General features: G+C 37.2%; 1 protein-coding gene across 13 annotated transcripts in view; it reads right to left on the bottom strand.

Annotated features, from left to right (window-relative positions):
- ADAMTSL3 (ADAMTS like 3) overlaps positions 1-15,905 on the bottom strand; it is a 215,349-nt gene that overhangs the window by 104,366 nt on the left and 95,078 nt on the right. For all 13 annotated transcript variants that reach the window (XR_002441939.1, XM_021407714.1, XM_021407716.1 and 10 more), the window contains 2 exons: positions 2,923-3,050; positions 514-559 (listed from right to left, as the gene is read on the bottom strand). Coding sequence is in view for 12 of the 13 variants with exons in the window: in XM_021407714.1 (XP_021263389.1) it covers positions 514-559; positions 2,923-3,050 (174 nt within the window). In the remaining variant the exon portion in view is untranslated. The remainder of the gene's footprint in view (positions 1-513; positions 560-2,922; positions 3,051-15,905) is intronic.

Here is a 15,905-nt window from a genome sequence, read left to right as displayed (position 1 = left end):
CTAAATATACATATTTTACATATAGAAATAAAAACATCTAGGCTTAGGCAAATGTGAGGAGGTAATGTAAGTAGGAATTATGCAATTCAAGATTTGAAAGCAACACCCTCTTTGCTCACATAGCGAGTGCTGTTGTATGATTAGTGATCACAAATGTTCAAGAGCCCAGCTTAATGCTTCACCTGTAAGACAGCACCTCAGGAAAGGCACTTGCTACTTTAAGATGTGAGCTGATTTGTTAGTACTCCGAAGTGTGTAATTTTCCTAACAAATGATATAAAGTGTTCTGAGTCACAACTGGCGCTACAACCTGGAAAGAAAATGTCTATTTGGGAAACCTAAATTTCAGACCTCATGGAGTCATGCAGAGTGAAATCTTTAAAACTGGTAATGATGATCAAAAGAAAATTATCCACCATAAGATTTTAAATAAGAAGCAGCACTTCTTAAACTCTAACACATCATTTTAGTAAATAAAAGAAGCTGTAAAATAGAATTAAATGCCATACTCACATTACTACTGCAGGTTTTGTATCGAATATTCCGACCTTCACAGTTCCTGAAAAACAGAGTAAAAATGGTTACACTGCAGTACAGCAAAAGACAACTCTGAACGTTTTACAGCTAATTATTCTCTTGAAAATTAGACTTATTACCACTGTACCTTAATCTGGATTCAAAACACAAGGTCTGAACACAAAGAGGATCTGGGGACTCAAGTGGCTGCATTGCTATCTCTTCAGCAAAGAACATGTAGCTTTCTGTGCGAGCCCAATTTACTACAAATCTTATGAAAAAAACACCTGAAGCCACATCAGAATTCATAATTTTAAATGAAATTTAATTCTCACAGACTGCCTGCATTCCTAAGGTACCCAGCAAACATAATTGTGAAATCCAGGCGGTCCACCTTCTTAGCAACAATTGTTAGTAGGTGAAATAAGAGGTATATAATAAAGTCACGATTATTTATTGTTCTTTCATATAAATATAGGGGTGTATGGGTTTCACACCTATTTAGGAAAGAGTTTGCCAGACTTGTGTATAACTGACTGGTAACTCTGCACAGGGGAAGGCATTCCAGTTCTAAATGCGAATGGCAAAACTGAGCCTCTGAAAGAGCTGAAAACATATTCTTCATGACTTGATAGGAAATCATATTTAAAAATGTCTCTAAAATCAGAAATAATGTTTTTGAAGAATCTATCCAAAATGGAAAAGGTCTGTCTTACACTGATGAAGAATGAATGAAGAGTTGGTAATTTACAGGTCCTGGACTAAATTCTTCGCTTTTGTATGGAAATTAATTGCAATTGTTGAAAAGTTTTTTAAATTTGAGAGATCGAAAAATACAGTTTTGAAAAGGAAAGAGGGGACGCCTGGAGCAAGAGTTCAACCATCTCAGCTGAAAGTACAGCTCTCCAAGCTCAAGATATTATGTGTCTCAAATTTCCAATTTTTGCAAGAATGATCGTATCACAATATGCAAGTAAAGAAGGTTTATGACACATACAAATGTGAAAACTTTGTTTCACAATCACACATTTCCTGGACATTACAACAACAGTAAAGCACAGAAAAAAAAGTTTTCAACTACACATTAGTCAAGGTATGGAAAACACATGTTTTTTCACAGGGGAACACATTAAAAATATTAATAAAACCACAGTGGAATTTATATTGCTACAATTTACTGGGCTCATTTCACAGTCACTAACACACTAGCAGAATATCATGGCTTCTTGCTGGAAATATTACTATTTTCAAAATCTCTGCATTCTGCACTCAAAGAAACAGGCAGCGTTTTATTCAGTCATCTTTAAAACACGCATTTCATACCCGCTGCAGATCACACTATAAGCCTTCTTTAAGAGAAACTGACTTCCTGGATGAAATCACATTTCACTTGAAAAAAATCTCAACAAAATAAAAATGTAATCAGCAGTTTAAAAAAAGTGTTTAGGAATAATTCAAATAACGTGAGCAAATATGGATGCCAGCACAGATGCTTCTAAGCTGGTTGGGATCTCTTTTTGCCTCTTCCATTACTCATATTTTTAGGATCGTAGTAACAAGTTCTATATTAGTTCAGCTTTACTACTGAGGTAAATGCTGTTCTCTTCAAGGTGCACTGAGAAGTTCCCATGAACACATGGCCATTAGAACCACTGCATTGAAAGAATCAGCAAAGGAAAAGATGTCCTAACAGAAAGCAGTATTTGATGGATTCATATGTGGGGTAAGTCACTTGTTTTTTTTTTAATACAGGGACGAGATGGAAGATGGCAGAGGGGTTGGACCTTGATGATCCTTGTGGTCTTTTCCAACCCAAGCCGTTCTATGACTCTGTGATTAAGATCCTGCACCTGAACGTTACTTCAGATCCAGTTTCTATGCAGGTAATCCAGAACTTGCTTTACATTACACTGATAGAGATTTCTCTTAATATTTGACCATAGTAAATAAATCACTCTTGCTATTTCATTAACATATTTAATAACATATTTAAGATCTATCAGAGTTGAGGGCTAAGATATTTATCTCATATAATACAGAAATATATTAAAATAAGATTTGTAGTATCATAGAATCATTAAGGTTGGAAAAGACCTCTTTGTTCATCTTGTCCAACCCCAGCCCACCCCCACCATGCCCACTGACCATGTCCCTCAGTGCCACATCCCCACGGTTCTTGAACACTGTGGGAGGGATGGTGACTCCAGCACTTCCCTGGGCAGCCTGTGCCAGCACATCACTACTCTTTCTGAGAAGAAATTTTTTCTAATATCCAAACGTAACACTTGATCCGTATAAAGCATTAGGTTCCAGAAAGAGAAGCAACAATGCTTTTCTGTGAGCACAGAAGGCAGGAAATTATGGCATAGCTGCAGAAGAATAAATATACACAAACATGTGTCTAACCTGCCATTTAAACATCTCCTCAGTGAGTAGGAGGCTCCCCCACCACAGGTCCGTGAGCAATCACTCCAGGCTCCCCAGGCATCCCAGGAGCCGTCCTTATCTTCATCAGAACGGGTAATTCTAGAGGTCTGCGCAAAATGGAGGTTGGAGAGGAGAGAGAAACTTTAATTGACTTGCTACATGTTTTACTGCTTGACATTAATAGCAGAGTATATTACTTTGCTGTTTATGTCTCAATTTATTTACTATTTTAAAATACAATAATTACATGGGAAAGGAAGCAGTGTTTGAAAATACAGTATATTTGATTAATTGCCCTCTGCCCAAATGTTGCGTCCAAATATTCTGTCATTCCCAACAGATAGATGTCCAGCACAAATTTTTCACGAAGTGTAGCCCCAGAATTGCAGGTAGGGAAGCAAACCAAGAATGCAGCTTCATGGCAAAATGCCTTACTAACTTGAAAGAGATCAGAAAAAAAGACTTAAAATGATTTGTAGGCTACAGCAATTAATCAGTGATTTCAGCTTCTCACATAGGCTTCGAAAAGACATTATTTCCAGACACCACAAATATAAGAATAATTTCAGACCAGAAGGAAAATAATCTGCTAAAAACCCCTATAAAACATCATTTTTCACTTGCATTGTATGCAGTTGAAGAAACCTGACATTTCCCAGAGAAATTTCTCAAAACATTGTAGAAAACCATAGGTATTTAACATAATAATTCATTATTGAAAAGCAATGTGATTCAATAACGTTCTGGTTTAGGAGAGTGCTGCTTTTTATTTTAGAAAATTCCTTCATGAGGAAGGCATAGGAAAATCCAGTTCAGAATTTATCCAAGCATTTATTTCTGATTTTCCTACAATTATTCAGCAAGCGTTCCATTTAATTGCTACTTTTATTCTTCTGTCCACGCAATCCTTAAAAGTTCTCTCTTGAAAAAACACGTGTTACACAGAAATTAAGATTATAACCCTAAATTAAACCCATCAGACAGAGATAGAACTCCAGTCCTTCTGTTCATCATGGCCATAACGTTTGCACATCAACTACTCCAAACACAATAATGTGAGTGATATTAACATCATTAGGAATGAGGGCTGTACTGCGGATAGAAATAATGCAGTGACAGCAATTCATGCCAAGTACCAGAGAATATTGACCAATGTTTACCATGCACCAACATAACAGCAAATGAGAGAGCATAAAGGGTTCAGCCAAGCTTTACTGAAACAACAATTTTTACAGCCTACGGTTCATTCCCATCAACTTCAGTGGGCATCCAATCAGACCTCAGCAAGAGAAACACAAAAGCACTGCATCCACATTTCTGTCTTATTTTTTGACTGCATAGAAAGGCAAAGCTTAAACTGAAGTCTTGCAGAATATCTTCAGTCCCACTCCCCAAAACACAAATGCACAGATACACCAGCCAAAGGGCTGTCAGTCAGCAAACAACACAAAGAAGAGAAACAAAAACATTACTAAATACACTGCATCCAAGTAAACATGCAGATCTTCATAGATGCCAAATAAAAATAAATGAAAATCTTTTCACTCTTTTAAATATGTGTGACTAAATCCAAAGAAATGCAAGACATTTGTATACATCTCAACACTAAACCAGATGAACATATTTTAGTAATCCATCGTTTTTTTCAGAGAAAACTTAAGTAAGCTCACGAGACAAGACTCAGTCCTATTTTCTTCCAAAAAGCCTCGGAAAAGTAATTTGAAAGGAAGTAAGAGATGTATAATTTGAATCTTATGGTGCAAAAAAAAAAAAATAAGCAATACATAACTCTCCCTTAGATTTCAAGAGCACCAATAAAGTCAGCTTATCTTCAGCCATGAAGAAAGTTGACTCCTCAGACAAAAGCATAACAACTCCAAGTGAAAACAGCAAACAATAAAAACAAATCTGTTTTCAAAACAGCACCATACAAGGAATATGATTCAATACCATGCTGTGTAGATGAAGGTATTTTCTTCTAAATATAACAATAAAAAAATAATCATGTGCCACACCACTTGAGCAAACTGGTCTGTTTGTGGGTCAGCTGTCACCCAGGCTGCATTCGCACTGCAGTCAGCAATAGTACTGAATAGGCGTCTTTTTAGAAACTCAAATGGCACAAAGTTAAATTTAGCTCCACTTAAACATAACCAAGGACTGCTCAAACAAATTTTGAAGGCATTAATTATGGTATAACTGCACTACTCCCCGTAGTTAAACCATTAACGGAAACAGACAACAATCTGTAAATTTTTCCATCCTTTCCTCAAAACACCAGAGCTTGTCAAAGAATTTTTGTTTGTCAGATAACCAATGAACACTTGAACAGCAAACTTCAGGCACTACTCTAAACACTCCTTAACTTTCTTGCCCCCGCTAAGTTCACAAATTCTTCAAACCCTTACTTTGCTTTAGAAGTTTACTTAGGCCAATCTGCTTCCAGAAATGATAGAGCCCTGCTCTGCAAAGATCCCTGAGGAATTGTCACGCTGGCATTGGGCTTGCTTTACATCAGAAGCCAACTCTGAAATGTCTGACATTGAAAATGGAACCAACAGCCTTCAACCTAGAGCAAGAAATGCTCAGCACTTCCCAACGAATCACTCAGCACATGAAAATAAGTCAAGATGAACAATTCACTTCTTTAATTTTGCACTCATAAATTTTAAAAAGTTTGTAATCCCAAGGAAAATAATTGGGTTTTAGTATGTTAAGAACTAACTAAACTTATGATATTAAAATAACAATACATGTCACTCTCTTTTAGAACAGCAAGTTTCTTTGGACAAAGCAGTGACAATGCCTAAAATAATTCTAACTTCATCATTGTATTAAAGCCAACCACGATATTAACAGACAGAATGTCATCTAGAGCTGTAAACAATGTCCAGTTGTTCACTTACCAAATTGCTTTGATAAAAGCCATTGTTCTGAACTGTATCTAATTAAAAAGCTGTAAATACTAGGATGATCAAAGCAGAAGTTTATGCCAACAAAGCCCTCTTCAGAATCATTGACTAATTCAGTGCCCACAGTGTTGATTTAAACTCCAGCTAGTTCAAACTACTAGACCCATGGGAAAGAGTTAAAAGCAGCTTGCACGCCTTAGTAATTTACTAGCAAAATAATATTGATTTACTAGCTGTCTGGTTTCATAAACCCTACATATTACATTTGTCTACACCATGGTACCAAACTGAAGTAAAATAAAGAAAAGATCACTACCATCATGATTTAAACCAACAAAACCTTGGAAACTCATTTAGGAATTAAATCAAGAGCTAATTGCAATTGGGCACAAAAGAGTTTTGTTGTACTTCAGGACTGCATTCATATCTTGCTTCTTAACTCCGATTTTTCATGTTGTTACTGTTTTAAGTCATAATTCTAACATGCCTCAATAGTGATCCTTTGCTACGTGTTTTTAGTCTAGAGGCTTAGTTTTCTAACAGATGTAGTCCTACATATCCATTACACTTATTGTTTACATGCTTCACCGTGAAAGTATGCATGCACCTACACATGCATGTGCACACATGCACCTGTGACATAACATGATCATATAAAGCCACCAGTGCTTTAGAGAATCCAGACCAAATAACTTTAAAAAGCCATAAACATAGCTTTAGAGAAAACCTAAATGATTTGTTGCTCTTTAAGTAGAACTAGATGGCAAAAAGCACCACACTTCTACTTGATCCAGCCACACTAGCTGGAGTTGTATCCATTCCAAAAGCATCAAACGTAGGGTTACCATGCAAGCATATAAAGCAAATGTATTCAGAACTTGTACAATGTTCTCTCCAGAAATGATTCCAGCATTTATGATAGTTTCAAAATATTCCATCTCAAACTATATATCCAATATTTAATTAATTCTAACAGTAATAAAAGGCTAAGTCATGACACTGCACGAAGGTCTTGAATCACTTGAATTAGGGGATGGGGGATAATAAACTACAAGTTTTGAAGCATTTCATGACATAGGCTGAGTCTCAAAGACTAGGATGATAGTATGCCAAGGTTTCCTCAACCTTCCTGAGGCCCAGCAATGTGCAATCTGAGCTTCTGCTGACAACTCTTAACTGACAGAGACAGCCTTGTTCATGGAGAGTTCTTACTAAAAGTGTGGCACTGGAAGATTTGGAGGGGGGGAAACATTAGTGCCAGGTTCCCTTCTTCTGTCCAGGGCTCTGTTTTGCTTCTGTCACGTATGGGCATATACAGTAACAACACATTCTGCAAATTGTGAGTGTGAGTATTCAGGCTGTACTTGCCTTGCACTGTACTGCTCAAAGGAACTGAGTGTAGCAAAAGTGGGCATTGAGGTAAAATAAATGAAATCCAGATGTTTGGAGGGCTGATCATTAATCTAAAACAAGGGGATTTTTACTGTCACTCATAACACCCAGTAAATAACAACAGCTACATTGACACTTGTTACAAAAATCAAACGCAGTGCTGTTAAATGGAGAAAAATGACTATTTGGCCAAACTTTTGTTTGGCTGTTATGAAGGATGACATAATTGTCTTGAATTTGGTCATGCAGACTTCAAAGGAGATGTGGTGCCAGAGACTGAAGGTCAGCTTATGCAGTTTTATTATTATTCAGACATCCATTACATAAGGCTTGGATATGTAAATGTTTAGCATTCAGTGTAACAAAGATTCAGTTTCTCAACAGAACTGCTCTGATACCTTAAATGTTTGTTTTCAAGAGCTTTTACATACATTTTTATTTTAAATGCAGACATGAGACAAGTACGTAGTGTTCTATAGGTGGGAATTGTTCTAACAACGTGCAAAGAAAGATGTACATACCCCCAACACTCAGATTCCTCTGCACAAGTGCCCAAGTCAGAGTCCCTCTGCCAGGTACCTATATACTGAAGCCCCAACAACCCCAAATCCTACACTGCAGCGTGCCCCAAGCACTCCCTCAGTGCAGGCAGCCCATCTCTGACAGGTTGTACAAGCATTTAGCACAATCTCTGGGCAGTATCTTCTAATGCAGGCCACGTTCAGGGCTGACTTGATACTTAAAATGCTCTACACAAACAGATTAGAGTGATACAGGATGAAAGAAAATGGCTTCAAGTTGTGGCAGGGTATGTTCAGGTTGGATATTAGGAAAAAAATCTCCGAAAGAGAGGTTGGGCACTTCACAGGCTGCCCAGGGAGGTGATCAAGTCATTGTACCTGGAGGAGTTCAAGAAACATGGAGATGTGGCACTGAGGGGCATGGTTAGTGGGCAATATTGGTGGTAGGTAGACGGTTGGACTAGATGATCTTAGAGGTCTTTTCCAGTCTTAATGATTCTATGATGTGGCTCACAAAATAAGGCTTTGTCAGAACCATGAGGACGTGGTTAGGCAGGATCATTTACCAACGTACATGCTGCTAATGCCAGTGTCACTGCTGCTCTCTGGGTGAGCACCCTTTGGTTCTTCTCATAGCTCCTTATCAAAGTAGTTGGTATTACTTTGAAAAAAGCATGCCAGACTCCAGAAGAGAATCACTGTAAGGAGTTACATTGGCACAGCTATATCCTATGGTTATTTAATAATACATGGCACAAAACTAAATTTCTCCATACAGATTTTGATTCTTCAGAATAAATTCACTCCAGTGAAAGAACCTACTGAAAATTACAAACACCACTTCATGTCCCACTGAAGGACTAAATTAAGCAATACCCAAAGCTCTGGCCCTTTTCCCTGGAGTGGATTTCATCCTTGATGGTATTTTGAACAGAGATGAAGCATTTCCTTTTTATTGCTTCTTCCCACTCTCACAACCCATAAATACTATTAACACTATCCTGACTTCCAGAACCTTCCAAAGCACAAGTATATGTTGCTTTTCACTGATCTTCACGCACAGATGCACTGCACTGTGCCATTTGCTTCCCCTTATACCTACATGCCTCCAAACAGAGGCAGCTCAAGGAATTACGGCGCTGAAGGGAAAATCTCCTGCCTGAGTAGCTGTGATGCATTTCCCAGATTCCTCTTTCCAGACACTACACTTAATGGAAAAGGGATCAGATTGCCCTGTTGACTATCCACAAGCAGAGTGCATAACCGACAGAACAAGTATTTACCTGCAGATAACCGCTGCCTGTGCTATTCAGCCTCAGAACTGAATCCTTCACCTTTAACTTCGGCTGTTATGTCTATACCTTTGCGACAAACTATAGGAGAAATCTCTTTCCCTGCTAAGCTCACATACAAAAATGATTTACACCTCTATTTCATATAATCTAAGTAAGGTGTAGAATGTGGATTATAGAGTTATGAAAAAAATATTTCGGTTGTAGCAGCAACTAAATAGAAGAACAGTCAAAACTTATTTCCAGACAAATAAGGATTATTAACAAGATCTCGCATTGTTCCATTAAGACTGATTTCAAGACATTTCCTGATATAGTTCTACTATTGCTGAATGCATTATGTATTACCTAACAGTGCACTGTATACCTTACTGAGTTTAATAAAACATCTACTTTTATATACCGAAGTAAATTATACATTATTCTTTATGTTAAGAAATGACATGTCTGGAATTATAAAATCCTGGACAGGAAAACAGGAATACATGAGAGGAAAAAAATAAAAAGAAAAATCCATGCATCATTTTAAACTGATAAAAAACACATGGGAATTACTGCAACTATTTCAAGCAGATGTTTAGAAATAATTAGTCTCAATATTATTAACATTATTTCAGTCACATTAACTATTCCTTGCATTTGGCCTTGCCACTATAATGGTGACCATGTTCTAAGAACCAATTGCAAAATGGAATTTGTATCTGGTAACAAACAGAATGTTTCAGAAATGCAAGCTGGTAAAGCTCAGTGACAGACCAGGAGAATCACCAGCAAGAAATGAGCCAAAAAGGTAAATAATGGATTTATTCAGCTATGCGAAGGAATACATCTGGGGTCTGAGTTGTAGTTTAAAAACTCTGTTGAATTCTGCAACATATTTTCATTCCACAGCAGTTTTGAATAAATTCAAATTCAAGTTTTGGAAAATAAAGCATGCAAGAGAGTCACACACACAGAGGAAATATTTACAGCGTAATTCATTTTGATACTGAACTGAAGGCGAATCTCAGCATGTTTTTCAATATTATACTGCATCCAGATTTTCCATTGTCAGTGTGTTGCAAAATTTCATATTGACAACACAGGCCTGCACTGCAGGAGTTGTCAGGACAAAGTTGGAGGTTTTGGCAGGTGGAGCAGGGATACTTGAGGCTTTTGGCATCCAGGAAGGGATGAAATGTTGCTTGGTTGTTTGGCACCTATGAGCTAGCTGAGGCTTTTGGCACAAAAAAGAGTCTGTATCACCTCCTTCCTTCTTTGTGAGCAGTAACAGAGGGAATTTGGAATTTGTGGGCATGCAGAAGGAATCATGGTTACCGCCCCAACAACTCTGTGCAGAAAGCAACTGCATTAGTATACCCAGCTCCTGCAGCTATTTCTGCATCTAACCACAATGGCTAAGTTCAGTACCTACATGTTCCTGCCATGAAGAACCAGCAGCAAAGTAGCTAAAACATTTCTTTGGGAGATGCTCCATAAATTATTGCTTCAATAGATAAATGTCTAGCAAAGAGAAACCTGTTCTAAAACCCTGACAAGCAAGTCATAGAATCATTAAGTTTGGAAAAGACCTCTAAGATGATCAGATCCAACCATCCACCTACTACCAACGTTGCCCTCTAAACCATGTCCCTCAGTGCCACATCTCCACATTTCTTGAACCCCTACAGGGACAGTGACTCCACCCCCTCCCTGGGCAGCCTATGCCAGCATCTGACCTCTCAGAGAAGAATTTTTTCCTAATATCCAACCTGATAAAAATGCACAGCATTGCCAATGCACCTGACAAACCAGAGTTAGCTGCCCTGGGGGCTTGGTTTTCCATATTCATAAATATTAGAGCACAGTGGAGATCTTAGGTCCTGAGGACAGGGATGGAGGCTAACAACAGTTTTGGTGGTACCCATTTCAACCATGAGTCAAGAAGTCCATGCTTCTGTAATGCTCTTAGGTCCAATCATTCAGGGTAGTTGACCAGGATCGAGTGTATAAAAACTTTCCCTTGAGTTTCCAGTATTTCACTGTCTTCAAGATTTAAAATTATATGTGAATATGTAGCTGGAAATACACAAATTTGAACTCTCAAAATATACCCATTCATCTGAATGTTGACGATCCAGAAGAATCTGCAAGATAATGTGCGTTATGGGAGTAGCACAGCTGAAAATTACATCTTGGTGTCCAAAGTCTGATTTCAATGCCTCTTACTGGGCTTTCTCACCTCCTATTTTGTACATATAAGCACACTGTCCTTTCTGGTATGTTTGCCTGCAATAAGTACAAAGCATAAAGTGAAAACACGATCTTCAGGGCATTTTGATATGTTAGTTTTCTCTGAACCTGCTTATAAATCTGCATTAACAACATTCCATATATTTCCTGGAGTCCCTAAAGCAGGAAGAATTCATGCAAGCTTTGCTGAATACTTATTCAAAAGTTGCACCTGGATACACTGGGTTTTTCCACCTTCACACTGTATACCACATGTTCCTCATCCAGCATAAACAGTGTGATGGTTCAGCCAGAGTCCAGCATGCAGAATTCCTCAGGTGAATAATAGAAAGAGAGATTCCAATTTCTGGGAAATATATCTGGCATTATTTTTTTCAAGTTACCTTATTAAAATATTTGCAAACATCCAAATGAAGGTGCTATTAAATACTTTACCATGCATTTTTTTTTCCTAACTGGTCTCAAAAGTTAAAACTTTCATCACTTTGGCACACGCAGTGGAAAAGAACAACAGTGATAAAAGGATAAGCGTTACATTTGTGAACGTGAAGGACTTCCATCAGCTTCCAAAGGATTCTCGGGCACCTTCCTGCCACTGTCAAACATGCTAAGTCTTTCCTGTTCTAGGCTTCTTTTTCTTTTCTTTTTTTTTCATATTCCAGTGCCATGTAAAACAGCAGTCATACTTCAACAATTACACATTTTCGGATGCTTTTTAATCATATTTTCCATCTTCAACTTGAGGGAACTAGTTAATAAATAAAAAAAAACACATTTCCCCTATAATCAGGTATCTTGTCTAGAAAGACCCATCTCTTGATAAAATACCTGTGCCAGCTAAGTGCCTCCTTATTTGCTTTTTGATCTGTTCATTTGACGGAGGCTCATTTTAGTTAGGGATTCATTCCAAGTTAAGAAGAGCAATGGCAGGAACGCAAAGTCAATGAGGTAGTAAATCTACAAATTTCAACTAGGAAATAAGGGATGGGGAGAGCACAAGGTGGTATTTCTCCTTAATTTACAGCGTTCCAGTAAGCTGTAAGAGCATGGAGAAGGACAGACCCTGACATGAAGCCAGATGCTGTTACCACAATCACCATCAAATTTCACTCTTGCCGATTTGTGGTGGTCCTGGTGGTATTTGCCCAAATTAACACTGCAAACCCTGCAGTATGAGATTGGCTTTCAGAACACTTATGCACTGAGCATAGCTGGATCTTAAACCAAACAGACTGAAACAGTGGTGTCCACTTGTTCCCCCAGCCAGGTCAATTACTGTATTATGCTGAATTTGTTAAGGATTGATTTGCCAAGGCACTTTTGTATGCCAGTTTTAGAAACAAGACAGAAAACAAAGAGTATGGACTCTTAGAATTACTTACGCGTTGCCTCCTATTTACCTTGCAGTTTATAACAGCATATACAAGCTTTATGGCACCACAGTCATAGGTTATGCATGTAATTTAAAGCAACAAGCTAAAAGCAATCACTTCAAAATACACAAGTCATCAACACTTAATATTTTCATGGGAGCTTGAAATGAAATTCATGATTTTTATTTGTAATTGGTTACAATAATCTTTTTTGTCTTTTTTTTAAAGGTAAGAATTTGTTTAGAGGATATACAATGAAAAACACTGAAACCAATACTTTTTCTCAAAAGAAAATGACTGCACCTCTAACTTTTAAAAGAGCCTCAGAATATATCATATAGTTTTAAAATTTGTTTAAAATAATTTTCCTGACTTTAGACACTGTCTGCCAAGTTCCAGCTAGAAGCAAAATTTTATGGCCAACTGCCAAGCCTATGAATAAAAGGAGTTTATAGGGGAAATACTGACAGAAGAATAAACTGTAGCAAAAGCAGCCAATGTAGAAAAGTCTTCCCTGTGCATTTTGTCTATCCATAATCTGCAGTATTCATAAACCTGGATTATTGGGATACTGCACTCCGACATGGCTCAATTTCATGCCAAGATTATCAGTAGTGCCAGACTGTTTGATGATTTAGTTATAGGTATTTTTACCATATTGCACAGATGAGACCTCCAAACCTCTCATTTGTGAGCTATAGATTCAACTCATGTCTCCTGACTCACTCTGCTATTTAATACTATATGTAGCACATTTAATGGTAATATTTCTATAAATGTAATGCAAAGCAGATTACAGAACATAAGCAGATACTCCTGGCAACAGAACAAATCTGTCAAAAGGAAAAAATATTAAAGCCATATTGTTAGCTGATAGCAATTAAGAATCCTCATTTTTCTTTTCATAAATGTAGAACAATTAAGATTTAGGTATGAATTTTAAAGAGGTTATTTTATTTTGACACATTTCTCACCCTTGATTTTTGAAGCAGAAATCACTGTGTAGAGTGTTTTTAAATTAATATATTTAAGGAGAAGACTTATTAGGCCCATAACTGAGAAGCAGTCTGAAGTTAATTTTGCCCAAAGTAACTCTAAAACTTGTCAGCCTGATCATGGTGCCTCTTTCAGTGGCATAAATCAAATTTAACAAGATGAATTTTCTTTTTAGAAAAAAAAACACAACACAGTTCTTAGCCCATTTAACTGTGAGCTGGTCTTTGGGTGATATTAAGCAATGATATAACTGATCCAAAATCAAAATATAATTTGAAGGTTTCTTTTTATTACTCATGCTTAACCTGGGGACAAATTTAAGATTTCATTTTGCTCAGTTTCACTGGCTGATTTCCTGCACTCAAGCAGTTTTGTTGAGAAGAGCCTGCTTTTCACGGGTGCAGCCTGACTTGGAGATGTTCTGAGTCTTCTACTGAGCATACCTCTGCAAACGAAATATGCCCAATAAGCTGCTTCTGCCTGGGTTGATATTCCTGACATTGCCATACATGAAACTTTTGTTTGACCACTGACTATTCACAGTAGAAAGGATGTACCAGTTCCATAATTTCATGACTTCTCCAGTTATGTTCACTCACAATATACAGCAAAATATACTAGACTTCCTCAAAAAGGCTTTGTTTGTTTTTAAGATAATCAGGAGACTTTAAGATGTCCTGCCTCCATTTCCACTTGTAGAGAATCTTAATACATAGAAGATACAAGCCAAAACATCTTTTGAGGGCAGATTTCGGGTATCACCTTTGCATAGGTGTTATAAGGGACAGTATTCCTGAGAAATATTCAAAATTAAGCTCCAAATGCAGAGAACGCAGTTTTCCAGAAACATATTTCATAATATTTTGTAATATTCTCTTGTCATTCCTCTCCACTTTGAGTCAAATGAAACCATTTACTGAAACTCATTTGATGTCCAGTGAATAGTTTCCCTTTCATTGATTCTCTATCTTCTAGTATGGGGAGAAAAAACAAACAGGCTTGTCGGGGGTACAGCCACAATGGCAGTATCAGTCTAGATCCAATTCCCAAATAAGCAAAAGAAAAAAAGTCCCACTGACTTCAAATAAGAGAAGATGAGGGTTTAATTACATGTGTGGGGTAAAGATATACATTCTCCATTTGGAAAAACGTCAACACAGTTTGCTTTCTCTTCCAAATTCCCAGATTTTAATTCTCTAAAGACAGAATTATCCAATCAATACAGTCCATGGTAGAGAAAGACAGCTTCGTATATTTCAAGTTTGACTGACTTAATTCCAAATCTCTACTACTGTATTTGTTTAACAACAGTATCTTTAGCACTCGGCAGAAGGTAACAGCCCTGGATATGGAATATTAGCATGACTCTTTCCATATCTGTTCTGTGCCAGTGTTTCCTATTATCAGTCCAATATTTTATGGTTATTGTATTAGCTTCCCAGCAGAACTTTCTCAAGTTCTGTAGCCTGAAACCTCCATTAACAGATGCTAAATACAATAGTTGTTTTTCACTTTTAGATCTTGTGAAAGCCTATAAAAATGAGTGGTCAGTTTGTCCAATTCTCTAAAGAAATTTTCCAAGATTTGAATGGGCAACATATAAAGCCACTAAAAATACTCCTGGCAGCTCATTCGTTTGGATTGCGTTCTTTCTGCCAAGCCAACTAATGAATAGCTTATTCCAAGATAGGACTTCCGCATGAATTTTTCGTAGTAAAGGTAAGAGTATCTATTTATAAAATTCCCTTGTTGCTTGTATTCGAAGGGTTTAGAGAAGGAAGGAAGGTTTGAGATTTTTCATTTGAAGAGACATTAGTATTTCAACTTAAGGAGAATTTTTTTAAAAACTTGTTTTATTCTCTGGTAAATAAAGGTAACTAAAATATTACTGGAAAGGAGCTAGTGAATAAAGCTTGATTTAAAAACCATTACAACTAATGGAAAGTATCTCACTGACTTTGTTGGACTTTGTATAGGACCTACAAGAACCACCTGAATTCCATGTCAGATATAGCCAAACTAGAGACGTGGATGTGATTTGTTACACATATGGGCAGATAAAGATCAAAGAAGAATGGAAAAGAATTCTACATACTTTTCTTAAATTTATTTCTTCTACCAGCCTCCATTTATCAGTGTTCTGGCTATAAAGTAAGTATTTGGTATCTGAGCTGCAGTCTAGGGTTACCTTTCAAACACCCACAAAAATATCCACTTAAAAACACCATCTTTTTTGGCCACAAG

Source organism: Numida meleagris, chromosome 9 (assembly GCF_002078875.1).
Source record: "Numida meleagris isolate 19003 breed g44 Domestic line chromosome 9, NumMel1.0, whole genome shotgun sequence".
In the NCBI taxonomy this organism is placed as follows: Eukaryota; Metazoa; Chordata; class Aves; order Galliformes; family Numididae; genus Numida; species Numida meleagris.
Note: the sequence above shows the minus strand (reverse complement) of the source record. Positions and strands in the feature narration are given on the sequence as shown.